We start from the raw sequence: 26462 nt of genomic DNA, 5'->3' as shown, positions 1-26462 counted from the left end.
TCCTTTATCTGAAATTCAGTTTTCTATATGCCACCAGATATGGTATGCCTTTTATAAAACTAATGACTATATTTTTAAATAATAATTGAAACCAATATTTATAGACTTAGATTCTAACTATAAATGTATTAATAATAAAAACTTGTGCTTAGATGATGTACTGTTGATATTGGGAACTGTTAACATTGTCTTTCTCTGCAAAAAAAGGGATTTTGAAGCTATACAAGTACAATATAAATATATAAGGGGAAAACCATTAACACATCAGTTTCATAAAGTTATAAAGAAACATGAGAAGTATGAAAAGACAAGGAAAGAAAGGACCATAAACAATGCAGGTCAATTCAACATTAGAAAAGGTAATATCTGCAGCTGATGGAATGTCAGATAAAGAGTTCAGGATATACATGCTTCAGATGATCTGGAGTCTCAAGGAAGACATTAGACAGCAAATTCAGACAATAAAAGATCACTTCGACAATGAATTACATAAACAAATCTAAGAAGCAAAAGATGAACTCTACAGGGAGATAGCGGATATATAAATATATATATATATATATATATATATATATATATATATATATATATATAAACAGAAATCCTGGAAATGCAGGAAACAATAAACCAAATTAAAAACTCAAATGAGAGTATTACCAGCAGAGTAGAACATTTAGAAGATAGAACATCAGACAACGAAGACAGAGTTTTTCAACTTGAAAAGAACATAGACAGCTCAGCGAGAATGTTAAGAAATCATGAGCAGAACATCCAAGAATTATGGGATAACATAAAGAGACCAAACTTAAGAGTTATTGGGATACAAGAGGGTATAGAAGTCTAAACCAAAGGAATGAGCAATCTGTTCAATGAAATAATACTAGAAAACTTCCCAGACTTAAAGAATGAAAAAGAAATCCAAATACTAGAAGCCTACAGGACGCTGAATGTACAAAATCATAAGAGATCCATACCAAGACACATAATAATGAAGATGCCCAACATACAGAATAAGGAGAGAATCTTAAAAGCCATAAGAGAGAGGAAGCAGATTACATTTAGGGGTAAACCAATCAGGATAACGGCTGATCTTTCAACACAGACTCTGAAAGCTAGAAGATCCTGGAACAACATATTTCAAATGCTGAAAGAAAAAGGGTTCCAACCAAGAATCATGTATCCAGCGAAATTAAGCTTCAGGATTGAAGATGAAATAAAAATCTTCCACGATAAACAAAAGTTAAAAGAATTTGCAGCTAGAAAACCAGCTCTTCAAAACATCCTTGGCAAAACATTACAGGAAGAGGAAATGAAAAATAACAATAAAAACCAACAGCAGGAGGTAGTACAGTAAAGGAAAAACTAATCAAAGAGGAAAAACAAATCATGTTAAGTAAAATAAATCACCAAATACGGCTGGAAGTACAAACCATATCTCAATAGTAACCCTAAATGTTAATGGCTTAAATGCACCAATCAAAAGACATAGGCTAGTAGATTGGATTAAAAAAAGATCCAACAATATGCTGCCTACAGGAGACTCATCTGATAGGAAAAGACATACACAGACTGAAGGTGAAAGGTTGAGAAAAATCATACCACTCATATGGACCTCAGAAGCAAGCAGGGGTGTCCATACTTGTATCAAATAAAATAGACTTCAAGCCAAAGTTAATCATAAGGGATAAACAAGGACACTACATACTTCTCAAGGAAACCATACACCAATAAGACTTAACGATCATTAATATATATGCCCCAAACAATGGTGCAGCTACGTTCATTAAATGCCGCAGTCTGGCTGGGCACAATTCAGGAGCCACTTGTCAAAAGAATCTAACTTTATTTTTAGAACTACAAACGCCAAGCAAAACAGCTCCAAAGGAAAAAACCCTCAGAGCCCAACTGCCACCACCGGCTTCCACAAGCCTCTCACCCACACAAACCTCACCACCTCCCACAATCCTCCTGCTCTTGAGGCCGATTGGCTGGGTCGCGTGGGCAGAGCCAAAGAAGTCCCCCAATGAGCAGCTCCGTGGTCTGAAAGGGCAGGGAAACAGCCCAATGAACATCACCGCAGAGGAGCCAATCAGCTATATGTTGCTGGGGCTGCTGTGAGCCAATCATCAGCCGGCAGCTGGAAGTTTGCTGGCAGCTGGAAGTTTGCTGGGGCCCCTTTAGCTGTGGCTCTCAACAATTAAACAAACTCTTCTCAAGGTCAAGAGTCAAATAGACCACAACACAATAATCATGGGAGATTTTAACACAACTCTGTCACCACTGGACAGATCTTCCAAACAAAAGTTGAATAAAGAAACCATAGAGCTCAGTAATACAATTAATAACTTAGACTTAATTGATATATACAGAATATACCACCCAACATCAAGCGGATACATTTTCTTCTCAGCAGCACATGGATCCTTCTAAAAAATAGACCATATATTATGTCATAGGGCACATCTTAGCAAATACAAAGGAGTAGAGATACTACCATGCATTTTATCTGATCATAATGAAATGAAATTGGAAATCAATAATAAAATAAGAAAGAAAAAAACCCTTCATCACATGGAGAATAAACAATATGCTACTGAGTGAACAAAGGGTTACAGAAGACATAAAAGAGGAAATTTAAAAATTCTTAGAGGTAAATGAAAACTCGGACACAACATATCGAAATCTCTGGGACACTATGAAAGCAGTACTAAGAGGAAAATTCATTTCATGGAGTTCATTCCTTAAAAGAAGGAAAAGCCAACAAATAAATGACCTCACACTACACCTCGAAGCCTTAGAAAAAGAAGAACAAATCAGCAGCAAATACAGTAGAAGGCAAGAAATAATCAAAATTAGAGCTGAAATCAATGAAATTGAAACAAAAGAAACAATCAAAAAAATTAACAAAACTAAAAGTTGGTTCTTTGAAAAAATAAATAAGATTGATAGACCACTAGCCACGCTAACAAAGAGAAGAAGAGAGAGAACCCAAATTACTACTTACAGGTTGAAAAAGGCAACATCACAACAGACACTTCAGAAATACAGAAGATAATTAGAAATTATTTTGAAATCCTATACTCTAATAAAATAGAGGATAGTGAAGGCATCGATAAATTCCTTAAGGCATATGAGCTACCCAGATTGAGTCAAGATGATATAAACAACCTAAACAGACCAATATCAAGTGAGGAAATAGAAGAAGCCATCAAAAGACTACCAACCAAGAAAAGCCCAGGACCGGACAGATATACAGCAGAGTTTTACAAGAACTTTAAAGAAGAACTAATACCAATACTCTTCAATCTATTTCAGGAGATAGAAAAAGAGGGAGAGCTTCCAAATTCATTCTATGAGGCCAACATCTCCCTGATTCCAAAACCAGATAAAGACACTTCAAAGAAAGAAAATCTCAGACCAATATCCTTAATGAATATAGATGCAAAAATCCTCAATAAAATTCTGGCAAATCAGATACAAAAACATATCAAAAAGATCGTGCACCATGACCAAGTGGGATTCATCCCTGGGATGCAAGGCTGGTTCAATATACGGAAATCAATAATCGTTATTCACCACATCAATAGACTTAAAGATAAGAACCATATGATCATCTCGATAGATGCTTAAAAAGCATTTGACAAAATACAGCATCCCTTTATGTTCGAACTCTAGAAAAATTAGGGATAACAGGAAATTACCTCAACATGGTAAAAGCTATATACACTAAGCCTCAGGCCAGCATCATTCTAAATGGAGAAAAATTGAAGGTATTCCCTTTAAAATCTGGAACAAGACAGGGATGCTCTCTCTCACCACTTCTATTCAACATAGTTCTTGAAACACTGGCCAGAGCAATTAGACGAAAGAAATTAAAGGCATAAATATAGGAAAAGAAGAACTTAAATTAGCACTATTTGCCGATGACATGATCCTATACCTAGCAGACCCAAAAAGTTCAACCAAGAAACTTCTAGAACTAGTAAATGAATTCAGCAAAGTGGCAGGATATAAAATCAATACCAATAAATCAAAGGCATTCCTGTATATCAGTGACAAATTCTCTGAAATGGAAATGAGGACAACTACTCCATTCACAATATTCTCAAAAAAAAATAAAATACCTGGGAATCAACTTAACAAAAGAGGTGAAATATCTATACAATGAAAACTACAGAACCCTGAAGAAAGAAATAGAAGAAGACCTTAGAAGATGGAAGGATTTACCTTGCTCATGGATTGGTAGAATTAATATTATTAAGATGGCCATATTACCAAAAGCACTTTACAGATTCAATGCAATTCCCATCAAAATCCCAATGACATTCCTTGCAGAAATAGAAAAAGCAATCATGAAATTCATCTGGAAAAATAAGAGACCCAGAATAGCTAAAGTAATTCTAAGCAGGAAGAGTGAAATTGGTGGTATTGTGATTCCAGATTTTAAACTATACTATAGAGCAATAGTAACAAAAATAGCATGGTACTGGCACCAAAACAGGCTGGTAGACCAATGGTACAGAATAGAGGACACAGAGACAAATCCAAAAATTACAACTACCTTATATTAGACAAAGGTGCTAAAACCATGCAATGGAGAAAAGATAGCATCTTCAACAAATACTGCTGGGAGAACTGGAAATCCATATGCAATAAAATGAAATTGAATCCCTTTCTCTCACCATGCATAAAAGTCAACTCAAAACGGATCAAGGAGCTAGAAATCAGACCAGAGACTCTGCATCTAATAGAAGATAAAGTTGGCCCTAATCTTCATCACGTGGGGGAAGGCCCCAAATTTCTTAATAAGACACCTATAGCACAAGAGTTAAAACCAAGAATCAACAAATGGGACGAATTCAAACTAAAAAGTTTTTTCTCAGCAAGAGAAATAATATGTGAAATGAATAGGGAGCCTACATCCTGGGAACAAAGTTTTACCCCTCAAACATCAGACAGAGCTCTAATCTCTAGAGTATACAAAGAACTCAAAAAGTTAAACATCAAAAAAGCAAATAACCCAATCAACAAATGGGCCAAGGACTTAACAGAAATTTCTCAGAAGAGGATATACAATCAATCAACAAATGTGGGGAGCCATTCTCACACGTGATCGGGTGCCTCCCGTTGAGGGTCTGAGGCACTTTGGCATAAGTTGAAGTTTTTCCCGGCCCTTTCCTGATGAGAGAGCCCATCCGTGTGGGGGTGTGCCTGACCACTGACCCCGGGGACCCAATCGCTGACCCTGACCTTGGAGTGCAGCCCCCCCTCAACCTTCATTGGATGGAATTCTCCCCTGAATCTCTGGTTCCCTAATAAAAGGCTACTCCCCGGCGTGCTCTCTCTCTCTTTCCTGCTAGCCCAGAGTAATCCTTGCTGCCCTGCTGGGCGGCTAGAGGAGCGAACCAGAGAGGGGAGCCGTCTCGGACCTAGCAATAGAATTAAGGTAATTGAGTTTTTCTTTCGATCTCGTCTAACTAACTTTATGCCTAGAACCTCATTAATGAAACCACTGCGCAGGCCGCATGGTAGAAACAAATACATGAAAAAATGCTCACCATCTCTAGCAATCAGAGAAATGCAAATTAAAACTACTCTAAGATACCATCTCACTCCAATAAGAATGGCAGCCATTATGAAGTCAAACAACAATAAGTGCTGGCGAGGATGTGGGGAAAAAGGTACACTCATACATTGCTGGTGGGACTGCAAACTGGTGCAGCCAATTTGGAAAGCAATATGGAGATTCCTTGGAAAACTGGGAATGTAACCACCATTTGACCCAGCTATTTTCCTTCTCAGACTATACCCAAAAGACCTAAAAGGAGCATACTACAGGGACACAGCCACGTCAGTGTTTATAGCAGCACAATTCACAATAGCTAGAATGTGGAACCAACCTAGATGCCCTTCAATAGATGAATGGATTAAAAAAATGTGGCATTTATACACAATGGAATATTACTCAGCACTAAAAAATAACAAGATCATGGCATTTGCAGGCAAATGGATGGCATTAGAGCAGATTATGCTAAGTGAAGTTAGCCAATCCCTAAAAAACAAATGCCGATTGTCTTCTCTGATCTAAGGGGGGTGACTCAAAATGGGATAGGGAGGAAGAGCATGAGAAGAAGACTACCACTAAATAGGGAAGAGAGGTGAGAGGGAAAAAGGGAGAAGGGGAGTTGCATGAAAGATGGAAGGAGAACCTCATTGCTATACAGACTACCTATATGATGTTGTGATGAGAAAAAAAAAAGTGTGACATTAGATTGGATAGAGAGAAAGGATGGGAGAGGAGGGAAGGAGTAGAAGGGATAGGAAGGGCAGCAGAATACAATAGACAATATGATTGATGTATGTACATTCCATGTATGTATTATATATCAAAATGCATTCTGCTGTCATGTATGACTCAAAAAATATATAAAATAAATAAAAAGCTTAAAATCCAGAAAAACAAAGAGATTAGCTGCCTGGGGTACCATTGAAAATGGTAGGGAAAGTGATGCTAAAAATAGAATTTGGGGGGACTGGGGTTGTGGCTCAGCAGTAGAATGCTTGGGTAGCATCTGTGATGCCCTGGGTTCGATCCTCAGCACCACGTAAAAATAAATAAATAAAACAAAGGTATTGTGTCCAACTACAACTAAAAAATAAATATTAAAAAGAAAAATAGAATTTGGGGGGCAAATCTATTAAAGCAGCAGTTAGTTTCCCAGCATCTCTATAACACTCAACAGTCAAGTGACGTTGACCTCTGCAATAGGCTGGAAGAGCTGTCTCAACGAGGTCTTGGAACTTGAAGGACACCAGGCACAGTTGAGGACAAGGTACTGTGCTGAGGGCCATTACCAAGTAGGTATGACGCATCAAAATCTCCTTGCCAGCGTACCCCATGCTGCTTAGAGGACATTCGATGGGACATTGCATGTATGCTTTAGTAAGATGACCCTGCTCAAGGTGATCGAGGGTGGATCCAGGTTTGAGGAAGTATCCTGCAGGTTTGAGGAAGTATCCCGGTCCTTGGGTTTAGGGTGTTCCCGGTTTAAGGCGTTTCCCGGTTTAAGAATATGGGTTTTAGGGAAGTTGAGGTTGAAGATTATGGCTGCTGGGATTAGGGTGTTCCTGCTGCTTGTTCCTGTTGAGTTCTCGTGAGATTAAAACGGGATTTGGAAAAAGCCTCGTGGAGTAGGTGAATTGTGAGGGAGAACGAGACTGCCCCTGAACGTGTGTGGAAGCTGGTGTGAGATCCGGAATAAAGAATTGCTGTTTGAACCTACAAAGCTGTGGTGCCTCCTGATTCTGGTGCCCCCCAAGACATCGGCAGTACTGCACTGAATATAGAAGATGACATTGGGGTAGGGATAAATGAAAATTTACACATTCAACATATGTCTTGTCGAAACTGGCATGATATTTACTCAGTTTCCAAGGGGATTGGAAAAAACAGACACAAAAATAGAAAAAGTGGGACACGGTGGTTCAGCCTGCCTTTGGTGGAGGAAGACTGACCATGCGGGGGCTCAGCATGTCTATTATATAGGTTTAAATATCAAAAGGTTTTATTGTGAGAAAGCTTCCTTGAGATAAATGAAACCAAAGTTGTGGGTAAAACAGCCCCATTAGAGCTTATCAGCTTGCACCCATAACTCTCTAGTTTGGGCAGCTGGTGTTTGAACTCGACTATAAACTAATAAATTCTGCAGCTAGCACAGATGCACCCTTGAGCAAGGTGTCACCATCCACTGGGCAGTTTTCGACTGGCAGCTTCCCACCAGGAAATTCCCAAGGGAGGTATCACCTGTGTCTTTGGCAGTTCAAAGCAATGATTCATTCACCACTTCCCATGAAGTCTCCAAACTTCCTTCCCAGAAAGCTCCTATCCAAGTCTATACTCTCTGGACAATAAATCTGAAGAAACTTTTCCAGTGACTCCAGTTGGCCTTAAAGAAAAGATCTTAAACTGCATTAGTCAGCTTTCTATCACTATAACAAATACTTGAGACGATCAACTTATAAAGAGAAAAGGTTTATTTGGGAACATAGTTTTGGAGGTTCCAGTCCACAATTAGTTGGAAGGAAGGGGCTAGGGTCTCCTAATCCCCTTTGAGGGCATGCCCACCAATAGTGTCACTCCAAGGACCAATCCTTTAACATATAGACTCTGGAAGCACTTAAGATCCAAACTATAGCACTTACATTGGAGATCCCCCTTCAAGGACATGAACCAGACAAGTCACTACCCAGTTCATTGTGGGAAGCTCTGATTCTAGGACAACAATGTTCTCATTATCTGTTCAACAATGTTCTCATGATCTGGGGATCAAGTAGGGAAGTAATTATTTGCCAAAGGCAACACTTCAATTTTTGTAGTTCAGTGGCAGAGTGCTTGCCTCACATATGTGAGGCACTGGGTATGATCCTCAGCACCACATAAAAATAAGTAAACAACATAAATATATTGAAAAAAGAAAAGTAAAAACATATTTTTTTAAAAAATCAGTTGCCTCTTTTGTGTTTCTTGCCTTTTATCTCTTTTTTTTTTTAAAGAGAGAGTGAGAGAGAGAGGGGGACAGAGAGAGAGAGAGAGAATTTTAACATTTATTTATTTTTTCTTAGTTCTCAGCGGACACAACATCTTCGTTTGTATGTGGTGCTGAGGATCGAACCCCGGCCGCACGCATGCCAGGCGAGCTCGCTACCGCTTGAGCTACATCCCCAGCCCATCTTGCCTTTTATCTCGAAAGATTCTCCATACAGTGTCTAAATCTGCTATTGATCTATTGATTCATAGGCTGAAGGCAGAGCTGCCTGTAGCCTGAAGAAGAAGACTCTTCCCTCATTCTGAGCTACACTTGAAGCAGGTGGATTTTCAGATTATCCCTATAAGGTCCTTGCTTGGCATTTGGATGGCCATCTTAAGTGACAGCCGCCATTTTAAGGGAAAAGTTTTGCTTTCCCTCCAAAGGGTATTTCTGAGAAAGGCTCACCACATCCTCACACCAACCCAACCCCTAATGGCCTATATTAGAACCTGCCCGGCTCTGATCCCTGAGCCTGCCCTATAAAGGTCCCAGAACCCAAGCCTGTTTTGCCTCGTTCCACTATAGAGATGGCCTTATTCGTCAGCTCTGACAAATAAACTGTCATGTGTACTCTGCCTGGTCTCTGTCTTTTATTTCTTGCTTACCCGTCTCTTGTTCCTCATTTTTTCTTCAATCCCTAAAATTGATTTAGACAACACATTGAAATATGATCCATGGGCATCACAAATCCATAGAGAAGAAGTACTGTACTTCTTTTTTAATAGGTTAAAAATTTCAGCAATTTGTTCCTAACTTTAAGGTTATCCCAACGTACGTCCAATAATTCATATAATGAGCTTGTAGTCCTTATAATGACTATAGTCTTTAGAGATTACATAATAGTAATGTCCATTACTTCCTGATTAAAACAACAGTAAGGATACCGCCAGTTACCGGTGGTGAGTCCTGCTTCCCCACTTTTCGAAGTATAACATTAGAGAAGCACGCAGAGGCAAGCATATAAAGCAGGGTTTATTTAAAAAGGGGCAACATAGACTTCTCCCAGGAGGGAGAAGGGAGCCATAGCTGGTATCCTGGTATCCCAATAAGCAAGGTATCCCAAAAAGCCTTTTTATATGTCTTAGGCTTCCTTTGTTCTCCTGCTCTCTTCCCCTCATCTCTCTCCTTCCTGCTTACGTGACTAGGCTCAGGAACTGCTCAGTGGGATGACCAAACGCTAGGAAACAGGTGGGCTGAAGCAGGAAGGACAGGATGAAGCAGCCCAGGACATATTTATTAACAACTTTTACAATTCAATGTAGGAAAGGGCAATTCCTGGGACAGGTTACCTTAGCAATAGGTTGGAGCAGGGGCAGGTTAATTGATAGGGAGGAAGAAGGGCTCTGATGATATTTCAATTCCTGGGGGTGGGGGGCAGGGAAGTCTCCAACTTCCCATCTTCCCAGACTCACTCAAATGGGCCTCCTTGATCTGATCTGACTCGATTCACCTCTCTATACCGACTGCCTACCTAATTCTGGTTTCATTGATCACTTATTCTCTCTCAGTTTCCATGAGTCAAGAATTTGGCAGGGCACAGTGCAGACCACACGTCCTTGCTCCATGATGTTGGGGGCCTACCTGGAAGGCTTGAAGGCAAAGAGCTGCAATCATCTGAAGTCATATTCACTACCACGTACAGGGCTTTGCTGGGTCTATTAGCCAGAATACACAAAATGACCCTTCTGTGTGGCCTGGGCTTCCTCAAAATGTGAGGAATTGACTGAAAGTTCAAGAAATCCAAGAGAGAGGCAGGAAGAAGCCATATTGCCTTTTTATATCCTTGCCTTAGTGTCAGGTCATAGCAGCTGTCAAGGTAGTACTAAAAGTCCACTCATGTTCAAAAGGAGAGAAAATAGATCCCAGATTCCAAAGGAAGAGTAGCAATGTCACATCATTAAGACAAGTGTGAGGAATGGGATATATGTTGGTGTCATCTTTGGAAAATACAATATCTCATAGTGGTAGTCAAAGCCCCCATAGACAAATGGTGGCATAGATTTAAGAGTTACATACTCCCCAAATGGAATGGTAAACTCATACTGCTCTCCTACCATGTAGGAGATAACTGTCTCTGATATTTTTTGCTCCCCTCCCAAACTGTCATGTTAGTAGATATATAGATATATAGTAGATACATATCAGGTGTCAGCCACTATCCTGATTCAATTCAAAAGGAAATGATTTCTGGTACAGAAACTGCAATGGATATCCCCACCTGATAAAGCTAATGGTCGTTCTCCCAAACCCTCCCATCTTCAGCATCAGCTAGCCCAACAAATTAAATGGACATGTGATAGCAATCATCACTACTGCATCTGCACATATGTCTTTCAATCTCTGCAACTTTCCCAGAGGTGGAGTGCTATAATGAGCTTTTTTTTTTTTCTGTTGAGGAAGAGCTCCAGAAACTTCTGCTTCTCTATTTCTTTCTTCACAGTCCTTACTTCATAGGTGAGCAAACCAGTGGGGGATTCTATCACTTACTAAGGGTATAATTTCCAACTAGACACTCAGGAATGTGGAGAAGTACTGTCAGAGAGGTTAAAAGTTCAACTCAGCCAATGTTGAGCCTGATTTAGGCCAAAACTCCATCATTACCTGGTCCCATATGATCCCATTTGATAAATGGACAATGACATTATAGGTATCCAGGAACTGGTAAGAGCTAAGAGCTTGTGTCCATTTATTTCACAAATGTTTGTGTAGTTTACCCTGCAGTTATCTAGATAAAATGGTAATGGGTCCCTCTGGAGAAGACTAGGAGTAAGCCCCCGTCAGGATACCTGGCCACCTTTATTCAGTAGGCTCTGAATCCATCAACTAGCTCTGACGCAGCAATAGACTGCAAGGCTGTATTCCTACCTTGATAACATCTGTCTGCAAATCTGAGAAATTTTAGTTACATAGATCAGGTAGGTCTTTGGTGATATCCATTTATCTGGAACTCTATCCCCAATTACTTACCTCCAAAGATCTCAATATCCATTCTGAATACCATAAATTGAAGGTGGATCATTGTTAAAAGCTATTATTGGAAACATCACAATTCCACTGAAAATAAGAAGTAAACTTCAGCATTCTTAACCTACAGAAAACACCTACTAAATTATGTCTTAATGAGTATAGTATTTTTGTGACAAAGAAATGTCTTCAGAATCTTGCCAGGGATAAACTGGAAAAAGGATGATATATTTGGTAATTTGTCCCCTGAATTCCTTTTGGATTTCTTTTTCTTTTCTTTCTTTCTTTTGGTACCAGGTTTGAACCCAGAGGTGCTTAACCACTGAGCCACATCTCCAGCCATTTTTATTTTTTATTTTGAGACAGGATCTCACTAAGTCACCCAGGCTGGCCTTGATCTTGTGATTCTCTTGCCTCAGCCTCCCAAGTGGCTGGAATTACAGATCTGTGCCACCACGCCTGGCTTGTTTTTCCAAGATTGTCATGACTGTTCTAGATTCCTTGCTTTTCCACATATATTTTATTTTTCAAAAGTATTTATTTTTTACTTATAGGTGGAAACAATGTCTTTATTTACTTTATGTGGTACTGAGGATCAAACCCAGTGCCTCACCATGCTAGACGAGTGCTCCACATCTGAGCCACAACCCCAGCCCTCCACATAGATTTTAGAATCAGCTTATCAGTTTTCACCAAAAGCGCCTTCTGGACATTTTGTATTCATCCTTCATGTATCCCTGAAGTTCTACAAATTTTTGCTTTTTTTATTTTGAGACTTTAAAAATGCTTATTTGTTCAGAATTCCTCTATTTTCTTTTAATTATTGATCCTGTTTCTAATAAAGCTTTCTGTCTTAAAGTTTATTTGCATTTATAAATGGTGATTTAGATATGAATGATCCCTGTTTACTTTAGATTAATGTTTGCCTGATTTTGCTCATCTCATTCATTTAAACATTTTCCTGTGCTTATGTTTCAGGCAGGAAACTAAGCAACTTACTAAAGCAACTTTCAAAGGGTAGACGGAACTTCAGGTGAAGAGGTGATCTTAGAAGGAAGGTCTGAGATGGCAGGAGTGGATTTTACCACTGAACTACACACATCCTTGACCCAGGAGTGGATTTTAAAGGTCCATCTGACAATCTTGATACTTTAACTGTATTTATTCCATTGATATTTTTAAGTTATGCATTTAATTTGTTTCAAACAACACTGCTTTTAATTCTAATTGTTCCATTTTTCAGTGCTTTTAAAAATTTTTTGTTCTTACCTCATCTTTTTCTTGGAGGAAGGCAGACGGTAGCTATTCTTTGAATTTTGTTATTCCAGTGTTTTCCTCTTTATTGGTTTGGAATTTGCACACTCTGTTTCTATTCTTATGAGCAACTCTTAAAAATCTTACCATTTTATTTAATAGGCCCTTTTCCTCTACTTTTCCAATTACTTCAAATCAGTCTTCAGGCAACCATAAACTGGCTTCTGGCCCTACAACATCATTGAAATTACTTTTGCAGAAATTTTCAGATGCTGAATAGTTCTTTTAATAATCCTTTTTCATGGGATGCCCTTGCTGATTTGACACTTGTGGTCATCTCTCCTTCTAGATATTGTAGTAGGGTTCTTTGGCATTTCCATGACTGATTGTTTCTCCTCATCCCCATTCTATCTGCTCTCCTTTTTGAGCCTTTCCTCCTTAACTTTTACTAAAAATAAATTATTCCCAAGATTCTGGCCCCAGCCCACTGCTCTTATTTCACAAATCCGTTCTCTGATCCCATCCCATAGCATCAGTTACCACCTGGATGGGGTTAACTCCCAAATTAATTCCTCTGGCCAAACCGCTTCCTTGAAGCTCAGATTCTAAATCCAGTTCTTTAACCCAAATTCAGCATGCCTAAAACCAAACCTCTTACCACCCACTTCTCCTATAAATTCTTTTACTCAGATTTCTTTGATTCTTCTTTTTCCTCTACCTCACATCTCACCCATTACTGAGACCTTCCAACTCCACCTCTTAGAGCATCTTTCTGGTTGCTTTCCTCAAATAGCATTCTATTCTTAGATAATTCAGAAAAATGGATTTCATGACAAAATGAATGTTGGTGAATGCTAGAAAACCACAAAAAACTTTGTCTTCATCACAAGACTTTTTCAGAGCCCTTTTTATGTAGATATTATATTCCAGATATACAAGAGGTGATATTATGTATTCTCACCCAGGCTTGTTTTAGCATTTCTAAGGCACACCTAGAAGAATCTCACGTGTCTCATAATCAGTCAGGAATTGCCGCTATAAGTCACTTCATTCTCCCCTACTCCCATGATCATGGCCCTTGTTCAGCTACTACCATCTCTGGTTCCCTGACTCTGGTCTACTTTCCTCAAACATACTGATCACAGCAGTGCAAGAGTGAGCTATTTAGAACTCAAATCTACCATGTCACCTCACTGTTCATACTTCAGGTAAAATTCCTTCTTAGGGTTTAGGAAGTACTCCATGATTTGGCCCAACTCCTCCTGTCCCACTTTACACCCAGATTTACATCAACCTTAGAAATTAGTAAACTGCTTATACTCCCCAAAATGGTCTATGTTCTTGGAGTTCTTTCTTTGTTCACATAGTACTATCCGGAATAGTCTTCTTACCCTCAATGGTTAACCATTCTTTCTCCCTTTGACACTCAAGTTGAGTTGGGCACGGTGGTGCATACCTATAATCCCAGTTACTCCAGAGGCTGAGACAGGAGGATATCAAGTTTGAGGACAGCCTCGGCAATTTAGCAAGAACCTGTCTCAAAATAAAATAAAAAGGGATGGGGAGGCCCCAGGTTTGATTACCAGCACCACAAACACACTTTCACTTAGCTCAAGTGTCACAGTTCTTAGGAAGGTTCCCTAACTGCTGCTCCTCCTTAGCTCTCATAATCCACTGTGTAAGTAATTATAAATTTGTTGCTCCACGAGACCATTGGCTTCTTAAGAGTAGGGGCTATGCCAGATTCAGTTTGTTTTTCTTAACTACTCTTCTGAAATACTAAAAGCTGATAGGCCTATGACAGTCCTTTTCTGTTCTTGCCATTTTTGAGGCAAATGCATCTGCTCTCCTGGCTTTCCATGCCATCCATACGCTGATGGCGCCTAAACCTATGCTTCTAATTTCTGACACGTTCACATTTATCCTGCTCTTCTTCTAGATTTCTAGCTCACAGGCTGCTTATTCAGATCTCCGTTCAAATGTAACTTTCTCCTGACTACCCCATCCAAATAGTCCCCATGCACACATTTTCTGAAATAAAATTGATTTACTTGTTCGTTGTCCATCATTCCTAACACACTAGCCCATGCAGTTGGGATATTATTTATTGCTTTCTCTCCAGAGCCCAAGATGGTGTTTTGCATACTGTAAACACTAATCACTGGCTGAATCAATCAATGCCTAATGTAAGTCTGGCACAAAGTATTTGCTAATATCTGATTGTTTACTAACTAAGGGCCCAACAATGTGTTAAATGCACCACAGGGATTACTTCTTTTTCTCTTATGTATTATCATTAGCTCCATTTAGCACTGAGACCCAGGTGTTTAATAGTGGATCCCAAAGAAAGAGGGATCCGAATGCTGGCAGCCTGATCCTGAGCTTCCTCAGCCACTGCTCTATACTCCTGCTTCTTTGTGTAAGCACTCAAAAACTGTACTCAAGCTGGACACAGTGGCACACGCCTGTAATCCCAGTGACTTGGGAAGCTGAGCCAGGAGGATTGTAAATCAGAGTCTAGCCTCAGCAACTTAACGAGGTCCTAAGCAACTTAGCAAGATCCTCAAAATAAAAAACAAAAAGGGCAGGGGATGTGGCTCAGTGGTTAAGCACCCCTGGGTTCAATCTCTAGTACCAAAAAATAAATAAATAAAACTGTACTCAAACAAAAGGAGGAGAGGAAGGGAGAGCTCATCCTTTCTATTGAGAACAGAAAGAGAATCAATTAGAGGAGGAAATGGACCACAGACCATTTGCTTGCTGTATTTCATACCACTCCAGGGAGAGTTGTTTTTTGTTTTGGGGGTTGTTTTGGTACTAAGGATTGAACCCAGGGATGCTTAAACACTAAGTCATATCCCCAGCCCTTTTTAGTTTTTATTTTGAGACAGGGTCTTGCTAAGTTGCTTAGGGCCTCACTAAATTGCTGAGATTGGCTTTGAACTCTCAATCTTCCTGCCTTAGCCTCCTGAGCTGCTTGGATTACAGTTGTGCCACAGGATGAGTGTTTTGTCTCTAATTCCTGCCACTGGTTCAGAAGTCCAGCCCCTCCTTGTTCTGACAGTTTAGAGAGGGCTGAATTGCCTTAACCAGGCAAGGCTACTGCTTCCTTGGAAGGAAGGAATTCCAACTTGTGATTTAATCACCCAGGCATAGGGAAAGAACAAGGGGCTGGAAATCCAGATTCTTCAGCAGGCTCTCTAGTGGTTCTTTGGCAGACCCCTGGCCAACTACTTCCTCTCCCTGGGACTCAGCTTCTCTATCTGGGGGGGGGGGACATGCTCCTAGTTCTGATGTTCTGTGACCTTTGTTCACAATTCTTTGCACCCACTGGAGAGAGGGCCCCTTTCTGACTGCTCAGAAATTCTTTAAAATACAAGAAGTGAAGGAAGGAACTGCTCCTGGAAAGTAAAAAACTTATGTGGACCTCACCCACCTCCAAGAGTAACACACAGTAACAAGCAAACAGTCCTTCCCTGCAATATTTATTAAGGAATTTACACATACACAGGAGAAAGGCAAACAGGCATTGTGGTTCCCACACATGAAATCCTTTAAGCAAAGTTTTCTTGCTTGAATTTTCAAGTGGGGTGAACAATGGCTGAGAGGAAAGCTGTCCAGGCTCTCTGCCTCACACACTGGGAAACAGGTGGGCAAATAAAATACCTGGATACGCGGGTATGAAAGAGTGACTGGCGGATGGGAGAAGGGAAAGGAGATAGGGAGCTATCGATGAGATGGTAATTTTTTTTTAAATATAAGAAAAACTGGCAACAGTTTTAGACTGTTGATAAATTAACTCCTCTCTGTTATAAACCTAAAACTAAAAAACAAAAACAAAAATGCCCAGAGCAGATAGGGAGAGGGTGGGAGGCGATATCCACATGTACACACACATAAGCAGTGCACAGATTAAGCTCTGCATCCCCACACTGGGGCTGGTCCTCCAGCCATGGAGCCAGATCCTCTGATGGCAGGGAGGAGGCAGCAGGGATGTGCATCTGTATGGGACCTTCATAAAGTCTTTGGTGCTAATAAAGGCTGACTGAAGCAGCGAGTCCTGACGCCCCAGATCCAGAAAGCAACTCAGGGCAAAGTGGAGTAATATTTTTGCTCATCCACACAGGAAGGGGCTTGCCTCACCCCAGGGCTAGGGTCAACCTGATCCAAGACCCAAGGAGTATTTAATTTGATTGCAGGACTTTTTTCATTCCCATAAAGCATGGGAACATGATACCTCTCTTAAACCAAAACTTTAAACACTTAGAAATAGCTTATTAACACATATAGAAGAATCTCTACACCCTCCCCTTTGCCTAATGCACAATGCCACAGACCTTTCTAAGGGTCTGACAGGAGGTTCAACCTTGAGGGAAGGTACTGAAAAGTGTGCACATTTTCCCTGTGGTTCAAGTGCCTTCTGCCAACGATTTCTAAGGTGCTGGTGCCAGGAAAGGATAGGGGCTGTGGCTGGGGAGGAAGTCAGGATGGCCAGGGGACATGAACAACATAGAGCAACAGAGAGGTCTGCATGTTTGGGAAGTGGCTGGGTTGGGCAGGATGCCAAACCCCAAATGACTTATTGAGCAATTTCTAAATCAAATAGAGAGAGGTAGGAAAAAGGGATGGTGGGGAGGAGAGGTGAGGAAAGAAGGGGGAGAGCAAAGGCTAAGGAAAGTGGCAGCCATACAGGTGTTTTGCTTTTATTTCCACATCTGAGGACTCAGAGTCTGATTTGCTGCCTGTCCATTTCCACCGCTCATTGACTGGCCATAGTTCATTATGCCGTTGGCTCCATAGAAGTTCATCCCAGCCATCTGCTGGGTCATCTGGAAGGGAGAGAAGAGGCTTTCAGACTAGGCTGTGGGCATTCAGCCAGTTAGTGCAAAAGGCAGGGCAAGAGTCCTTCTGTCTGTGGGGAGGGAGATCGAGACAATGGGAGACTATTATTGTACACAACTGCCCTGGACCTTAACAGATCACTTATCAGAAGGGTGATGTTGCCAGAGACCAATGCTCAGAAGAGAAAAAAGGGATCCTGGGTCCATCAGCAAAAAAAAAAAAAAAAAAAAAAAAAAAACTGCATAAGAAGCCCTTCTTTTCTCCCTTTCCAGTTCCTTTTCATAACCAAAGGGGCCTGTTAACTGATCAAGGCCAAATCTAAGAGATCAAAGAAAAGCACCCCTTTCAGCACTCCTGCCTCTTCTCCAGCAGAAAGCAGTTACTGTCAGATCAGCACTTGAGCATGCTCCTTTGCAGAAGGAAAAAGAAACTTTACTGCTCCAAATGAATAAAGGAAGAGGAGTGGATACCAACACATCTTCAGTGTAGGAGAAGGGAAGGAGCTGAGAGGAGTCATGGGAATGAGGCCTGAGTGGGGCAGGGGCCTCATTATGAATTGGATTTGAAAGATTGGCCCCTGGCCACAAACAGATAAAACAGTTTGTCAAAGAAAAATGCCTTAAATTTCCTGAGTCTAGTTCATTTTCTAAATAAATTATTTTTCTTTAGGAGAATGTCTATTTTCTTCTACCAACTTTTTAAAGAAAATTTCAAACTTAAAAAAAAAAGTGAGACAATATTACAAGAAACCCATATGTATCTTCCTTAAACTCATCAATTGTTAACATTTTATTGTATTTTTTCTCTCCCTCTCTGTATGTGTGAGATATATGAATATGTATGTATATAAACAATGTCAAGGAGCATCAAAAGTTGCAGATATCATCATGACATTTCACCCCTCAATAAATCAGGAGGCATCCCATAGGAATGAATGCCTTTCTAGAACTGTAATGTGATTAACACACTCAATAAATTTAACATTTTTTTAAATTTAACCCAATACTCTAATGTATACTGCATTTCATTTTCACCTCTTTAGTCTCTTTTAATCTAAAACAGTTCTTCCACCACTCTTTCTTTTTTCCTGACATTGATATTTCAGGTCAGTTATGTTGTAGACTATCTCAATTTTTATTGATCTCATGTTTTCTCAAGATTGGGTACAGGTTACATATTTTTTTTGCAAGAATTCTATGTAGGTGATATTGTGTCTTCCTCAGTACAAGATATCAGGAAGCACATGATAATTATTTGTCCCATTATTGGTAATTTTGTTTGATATATTGGCTAAGACATTTTTTAAAAATTATAATTAACAAGGCTCAGTGGAACAGTGCTTGCCCAGCATGTGGGAAGCTGTGGGTTTAATCTCCAGCACCCCCAAAATAAAAGAAAAATGTTCCATATTTTTTTTGTAGTGATTACCTGTATACTAATACTGTTGTCCTTAATTTCCTTCTATTTACTCAAGATTCTATGATTTAGCTTGACAGCTTACTATATCCTTTGACTTACACCTATTTATCTTTATTTTTTTGGTACCGGGGATTCAACTCAGGGGTACTCAACCTATTTTGTATTTTATTTAGAGATCTGGTCTCACTGAGTTGCTTAGCACCTTGCTTTTTGTTGAGGCTGGCTTTGAACTTGTGATCCTCTTGCCTCAGCCTCCTGAGCCACAGGGATTACAGGTATGTGCTACCATGCCCAGCTATATCTATCTACTTTGCAACAATTAATTAACTCAGTCTACTTTCCTTTTTTTCCTCCCTCCTCTATTTGTTTTACTTGTATTATTATGTTTGTCAGAATACAACAAATTTGGGCTGGGGCTGGGGCTGAGCGATGGAGTGCTCACCCAGCAAGAATGAGGCCCTGGGTTCGATCCTCAGCACCACATTAAAAATAAATAAACAAATAAAATAAAGATATTCTGTCCAACTACAACTAAAAAATAATTTTAAAAAAAGAATACAACAAATTTTGCTATCCTTATTACTACCCTTGTTTTAGTCTTAGGTTCTTAATAAACATTCAATGCTCATCATCAGTCCTTGTGCCAAAATGTGTCTCCTAGGTGGATGAAGTTCACCTCTGTTAGATTCTTCAGAAAGGCTTGTAAGCACGTTTCCTAAGTTCTTGCATACATATTTTTTTTACAGGCTTCACATCTGAAGATAGCTTGACTGGCTGTAAAATACCTATCTCACGTGTACTTGAGTGTCTTGGAGATTCCCTTTGTGGTCCTTTGCATGTTGCCTTTAGAAATCTGATGTCAACCTGAGTGGTTTGTGTTGTTGTTTGTTTTGTTTTGTTTCCAGGAAGTGATTAAGTTTTGTTGGGAGGGCTGGGGATGTGGCTCAAGTGGTAGCGCGCTCGCCTGGTATGCGTGCGACCCGGGTTCGATCCTCAGCACCACATACCAACAAAGATGTTGTGTCCACCGAGAACTAAAAAAATAAAAATAAATATTTAAAAAAAAAAAAAAGTTTTGTTGGGAGGGAAGTATGAAAAAGGATAGATTCCTGATATTTTTTCTTGTTCTTTAAAGTCTAAAAGTTTACTGGGATGTTTTAGAGTAGATTATTTGGGGTTAATTTTTCTAGAATCACAGTGAGCCTATTAATGTTATTTACAACTCTATTTCTAGAAAGTTTTCTTGTATTATAGTTTTAAATATATTAATTCTGTCTTGATAAGGTGTCTTCCAAATGTATTTGTGTTAGGCTTTCTTTGCCTACTTTTTTTTAACATTTATTTTTTAGTTGTATGTGAACACAAGACCTTTATTTTATTTTGATGTGGTGCTAAGGATCAAACCCAGTGCCTCACGGATGCTAGGCGAGCGCTATTCCTCTGAGCCACAACCCCAGCCCATCTTTGCCTACTTTCTATAATATACTTTCTCTGATTCTTTTCAAACCCCTTCCTATATTTAGTTTTCATTCTCTTAGCTGTTTTACATCTTTCTTCAATGTCAAATAGATTTTCATCTGAATTTATTCAATTTATTTCTAAGATAACACTCTTTTCTTTGATTTCTTTCCTGAATTCAATAAACTTTTATTTCAAAACCTCTAGTGCTTTGTCCATTTTTGGTTCCAAGTTTTTGAATTTTCGATTCAAGCTGCTTTGTCTTATCTGCAAATGTTTAAGGACATTCTCTTCAGGTTGGTAAACTGTTTAACAATTTTATTCTGCTTAATGACTTTTTTTTCCCCTCTGAAAAGAGTTAGTACTTAAATGAAATCATAAATACTTTTTTTTGCATTTCTTTTTCCCCCACATTATTATTGGAACATTATCGTTGTACACAATGATGAGATTTGTTGTTACATACTCATACGTGCACACAATATAATAATATAATTTGGTCAATGTCACTTCCTAGCACTTCCCCCCCCTCCTTTCCTGACTTCCACCCTTGGTTCCTTTCCTCTGCTGATCTCCCTTTGATTTTCATGAGATCTACCCCCAGCTTTCTTTTCCCTTTTCCTTTCTAGCTTCCACATATGAGAGAAAACATATGTCTCTTGAGCTTCTGAATATGACTTATTTTGTTAATATAATGGTCTCTGGTTCCATCCCTTTTCCTGAAAAGGACAAAATTTCATTTTTCTTTATGGTGGAATAAAATTCCATTGTTTTTATATATATACCACATTTTCTTTATCTATTCATCTAATGATAGACACCTAGGTAAGTTCCATAGTTTGGCTATTATGAATTGTGCTGCTATAATCATGGGTATGCATGTATCACACTATACTATGATGACTTTAATTCTTTAGGATAAATACTGAGGACTGGTATAACTGGGTTATGGTGGTTTCATTCTGTAGGTTCTCTCTTCACATTCCTAACTGTTTCCTTTGCTGTGCAGAAGCTTTTTAATTTGATGCTATCTCATTTATTAACTCTTGGCATTATTTTCTGAGCTTTAGGAATCTTATTGAGAAAGTCATTGCCTATGCCTATGTTTAGCTCTATGTTTTCTTTTAGGAGTTGCATAGTTTCTGATCTAATTTCTATGTCTGATCCATTTTGAGTTGATTTTGGAAAAGGGTGAGAGATGAGGGTCTAGTTTCATTCTTCTACAATATAGATAACCAGTTTTCCCAGCACCATTGTTAAAAGGGCCTTCTTGCTGGGCATGGTGGTGCATGCCTGTAATCCCAGTGACTGAGGCAGGAGGATCACAAGTTCAAAGCCAGCCTCAGCAACTTAGCAAGGTCCTTAACAACACAGTGAGACCCTGTCTCTAAATAAAATTTTTAAAAAGGCTGGGATATGGCACAGTAGTAGAGCACCCTGGGTTCAATCCCTGGTCCCCCCAAAAAACAGGGTCTGTCTTTTCTCCAATGTATGTTTTTGGCACCTTTGTCAATGATCAGATAACTATAGATGTGTAGGTTTGTCTCTGGGATCTTCTATTCTGTATCATTGGTCTGTGTGTCTGCTTTTATCCCAGTACCATGCAGTTGTTACTACAGCTCTGTAGTATAATTTGAAGTCAGGTATTGTGATGCCTCCAGCATTGCTTTTTTGGCTTATAGAATTGCTTTGGCTATCCTGGGTCTTTTATTCTTCCAAATGAATTATAGGACTATTTTATTCTAGTTCTGCAGAGAACGTCATTGGTATTTTGATAGGGATTGCATTGAATGTGTATATTCCTTTTGGTAGTATGGCCATTTTAACAGTATTAATTCTGCTTAATGACTTTTTGAAGGGAGAATTTCCATTACCTGAAATGTTTTGATATTTATTTATTTTTCAGTGGTGCTGAGGATCGAACCCATTGCCTCACACGTGAAGCAAGCACTCTACCACCAAGCTACAGCCCCAGTCCAATGTTTTAAGTTTTGTTTTCTATTTTCAGTAGTTTTGTATAAATGTCATCTGTCATGTTCTGTTATTTTTTAGTGCTTTATTTTTCCAAATCATTGATAATATTGACAGGTATGAGGATTTAGTAGACTTCTGAGTTCAAGACCACCCTCTTCTGTTAATTAGTAAAATAATCATTTGGGAAGAAGGATGGTATCTTCTGATTTTGTAATTCTCTTTTCCACTTCAAATTTGTTTCTTTCCTTTCACTATCAGGTCTCCAAAGAGTTCCTCCTTCTTCTAAGTCACACCTATCTCTCTGCCATGCAAAGCTTTTCCACGGCTACAACCTATAATCCCATGTATTTCAAATTCCTTATTTTCAATCCCCTCCCCCGCCCAAGAACTGTTCTCAGTATGTCTCCATCAGGGTAGGCCTTTCTCCTCTGAGAGGTGACTTCATCTGCACTCTGTTACTTATAGGCCCTGCTTCCCTCTCCACCTTCTGCAATCTCCTCTGTGATGCTGGCTCTGCTGGATTTGGGTGTTTGATGCTAATGTCATGTCATTGGAAGCCTGTAATAATGGTAGCAATGAACAACAGGTATTTTTATTTTTGTATTGTCTATCCATATAAGTCTTTCTGGTTTTGTTTGTGAGACAGTGTAGACTCAGATTTAGGTAGTTACCCTTATTTTATAGGAAATAAGAACTCCTTAGAAAGTTTTGACTCTAGGAAGGCCTGGAATAAAAAAAGGCAAATCTAAGAATGTCTCTCTGGCATTATCTCATTTACATGGAAAGCATTCAAGGGATAAGGGAAAGGTGAGAAGTGATATAGGCTTGAGGAAGGCTCAGAAGTCTGAAATCAGATCAAACAGGGCAACTCACCTGAGTGAGGTTCCATTGCAGCTGCTGAGCTGGCTGAACCCCATACATAGTCTGGGGCATAGCTGCCATCCCTGCCATGTAGCCAGCCTGCTGGGTAGTCATCATCCCATTCGGCACCCCCATCATGGATGCCTGCATGCCACCCATATAGCCTGTAGGCATGGCCATAGGGGCAACCATTCCAGAAGCTCCAGGCTGAGCTACCATGCCGACTGGTGGGGGCATCATGCTCCCCATGATGCTGTTAGGAGGTGTAACCCCAGGGAAGCTGGGGAAAGCTGTGGGATATGCCATCTGAGCAGGAGCCATGAACATTGCTGCCAAGAAAACACACATCACATCTTAAAGATGAAAGGACACAAAGTTAGCCCAAATTCTCACTGGCTACTTTTCCAGTTAAGAGTTTTTTAAGAGTACTCTCAACTCAGAATGCTGTTTTACATAGCAAAGCAGTTAGAGAGATTCTCTACCAGATTTGCTGTGGTTTATCAATGGGGCACTGACCTGGCCACTTCTCCTTAAGAGGCCAAATCCAAGCCTTGACTCAGACTTCACAGAGGTCTGACATCAGAATCCACAAAAGTATGACCCTGAGTTACATTAATATGTCTGTTGATATTCTGTGTTTTTACAAGTAATGTCAGTTTCAGGCATTGTTCCTATATGATACTCCAATCCCCAAAGCAAGTGTCCCTCATCACAACAAAAAACTCTGTGTGTATATTCTCATATCTCTTCCTTGTATAATGCTAATGAGACTCCATGGACTCTACCTTGGGCAGGCATTTGAGGCGTTTGGGATCCATATAGTGAGAGGATGGAGTCCTTGGAGAGCTGTTTCTTGCCTATTTCTTCTGATTTGCTCCCTGGCTCCGGAAACAGGTTCAGATTTTCAGGAACAGAACCAGCACTCCCGGAAGTTGGCATGGATCCTACAACCTTAGAGCACAGAGGGTAGGGGGAATTGGTGGAATAATCTTCATGGGGGTCTCTATAAGGATCTCCATCACCTTGTGCTGCCTCTATCATTTGCAATAAGAATTCATGGTTAAGGGGCTGGGGTTGTGGCTCAGCGGTAGAGCGCTCATCTAGCACGTGCCAGATGTTGGGTTCGATCCTCAGCACCACATAAAAATAAATAAAATAAAGGCATTGTGTCCAACTACAACTAAAAAAATATTAAAAAAAAAAAATAGAATTCATGGTTCAGGTTGGGGTTGTAGCTCAGTGGTAGAACACTTTCCGAGCACATGTGAGACACTGGGTATGATCTCCACACCACATAAAAATAAATAAATAAAAATAAAGGTATTGTGTCCATTTACAATTAAAAATAGAAATATTTTTTTTTAATTCATGGTTTGTCTAGGTACAGTAGTATACCCCTGTAACCCTAGCTATTTGGAAGGCTCAGGCCGGAGGGTCACAAGTTTGAGACCAGTTTGGGTAACTTAGTGAGATCCTATCTCAAAATAAAATTTAAAAAGGGGCCAGGCACAGTAGCACATAATCCCAGTGACTCAGAAGGCTAAGGCAAGAAGATTACAAGTTCGAGGCTAGCCTCAGAAACTCAGCAATGCCCTAAGCCACTTAGTGAGACCTTGTCTCAAAATAAAAAATGAAAAAGAAGGACTGGGTATGTGGCTTAGTGGTAAATCACCTCTGGTTCAATCCTTAATAGTCGCCCACCCCAAAATTTAAACAGGGCTGGAAATATGTATGGATTAGTCATAGAACACTTGCTTAACACATGTGGGGCCCTGGGTTCAATCCCCAATACTGCAAATAAAGACAATTCATGGCTCATATCAGACGTTTTTACCATAAAAATATGTGAATATACTTAATAGCTAAACTCTGGTTCAATCCTTCATTCTTCAGAAAAGCTATGTGATTTAGTAGGAAAAAAACAAAAACAATCCACAAATGATGCTGCACAGACTACTGGGTTTAGATCCATCCATGCAGACACTCACTTATTGCATAACCAGAGGCTAGTCACATAACTTTTCTGAACTAATATTTGCTCATTTGTAAATTACCTATTTGAGGGGTACTGGTAAGGGCTTGAAATTATTAATAAAATATATAAAAATGAGATACATCAAACTCCTGGCTACTCCTTGCATATAACAGGCATTCCACAAATGGCAGCCAATAACACATCTACAACACCCTGGTGGGAACTTGGGCTGGGAAGCTGATCTAAAGTATAGCCTTTACAATCTGACCATTTTTTTTTTTTTTTGAGAGAGAGAGAGAGAGAGAGAGAGAGAGAGAATATCTTTTTTTTTTTTTTTTTGTAGATGGACACAACACAATGCCTTTATTTTTATGTGGTGCTGAGAATCAAACCAGGGTCCCTCCCGTGCTAGGCGAGAGCTCTACTGCTGAGCCACAATCCCAGGACCCCCGCCCCCTATTTTTAAAATATTGTTTTAGTTGTCGATGAACACGATATCTTTATTCATTTATTTATTTTATGTGGTGCTGAGAATCAAACTCAGTGCCTCACATATGCAAGGCAGGTGCTCTACCACTGAGCCCAACCCCAGCCCTCTGACAGATCTTTGATAGAAGCCCACTCAAAGGGCCACTCTGTGAGGCAAAAACAAAACAGTATGAACAATGAGCTTAGGCTGTGACAGAGATGATACAGTGTCAAGGGAAGAATTAAGAAAATCAAATTCCTCCAAGAAGTATGGCTTGGTTCTATGATTAAGTTATCACTCTTTCCGGAAAATCCTTTAATCCTGAGAATCCCAGAAGACTCACCTTTCTGGAAACTGAAGATGGGGATGGAACAGAGGCCAAAAGATCTAAATCCTTCTCTAGTGTATTGCTGGTCTTACTATTTGTAATGGAGCAGGCCACAGGAGCATCTAGAAACAGATCAAAACCAAAATGTAGCACTGCTTACTCCTTCCTGCTATTGCAGACAACAAGTAGAAAGAGAAGGCCCACAGCTCTGTCATGGACCTGGAAATCTGGCCTACTGTTAGCTTAGATAGGCCTTCTCAGAAGAGGCTTCCCCCCATATTTGCAAGAAGGCTATGGGATAAACTGTTAAGCACAGGCAGCAGAAACTCA

At 39.8% G+C, this 26462-nt stretch overlaps 1 protein-coding gene across 1 annotated transcript in view; it reads right to left on the bottom strand.

Annotated features, from left to right (window-relative positions):
- Positions 1-16274: 16274 nt before the first annotated feature.
- Positions 16275-26462, bottom strand: part of Smap2 (small ArfGAP2) — a 51192-nt gene continuing 41004 nt past the window's right edge. The window contains exons 7-10 of the mRNA XM_026412894.2: positions 26148-26254; positions 24146-24311; positions 23373-23689; positions 16275-17635 (exon numbers count right to left, since the gene is read on the bottom strand). Of these exons, the coding sequence (XP_026268679.2) occupies positions 17510-17635; positions 23373-23689; positions 24146-24311; positions 26148-26254 (716 nt within the window). The 3' untranslated portion in view covers positions 16275-17509. The remainder of the gene's footprint in view (positions 17636-23372; positions 23690-24145; positions 24312-26147; positions 26255-26462) is intronic.

This window comes from Urocitellus parryii, chromosome 11 (assembly GCF_045843805.1).
Source record: "Urocitellus parryii isolate mUroPar1 chromosome 11, mUroPar1.hap1, whole genome shotgun sequence".
Classification (NCBI taxonomy): Eukaryota; Metazoa; Chordata; class Mammalia; order Rodentia; family Sciuridae; genus Urocitellus; species Urocitellus parryii.
Note: the sequence above shows the minus strand (reverse complement) of the source record. Positions and strands in the feature narration are given on the sequence as shown.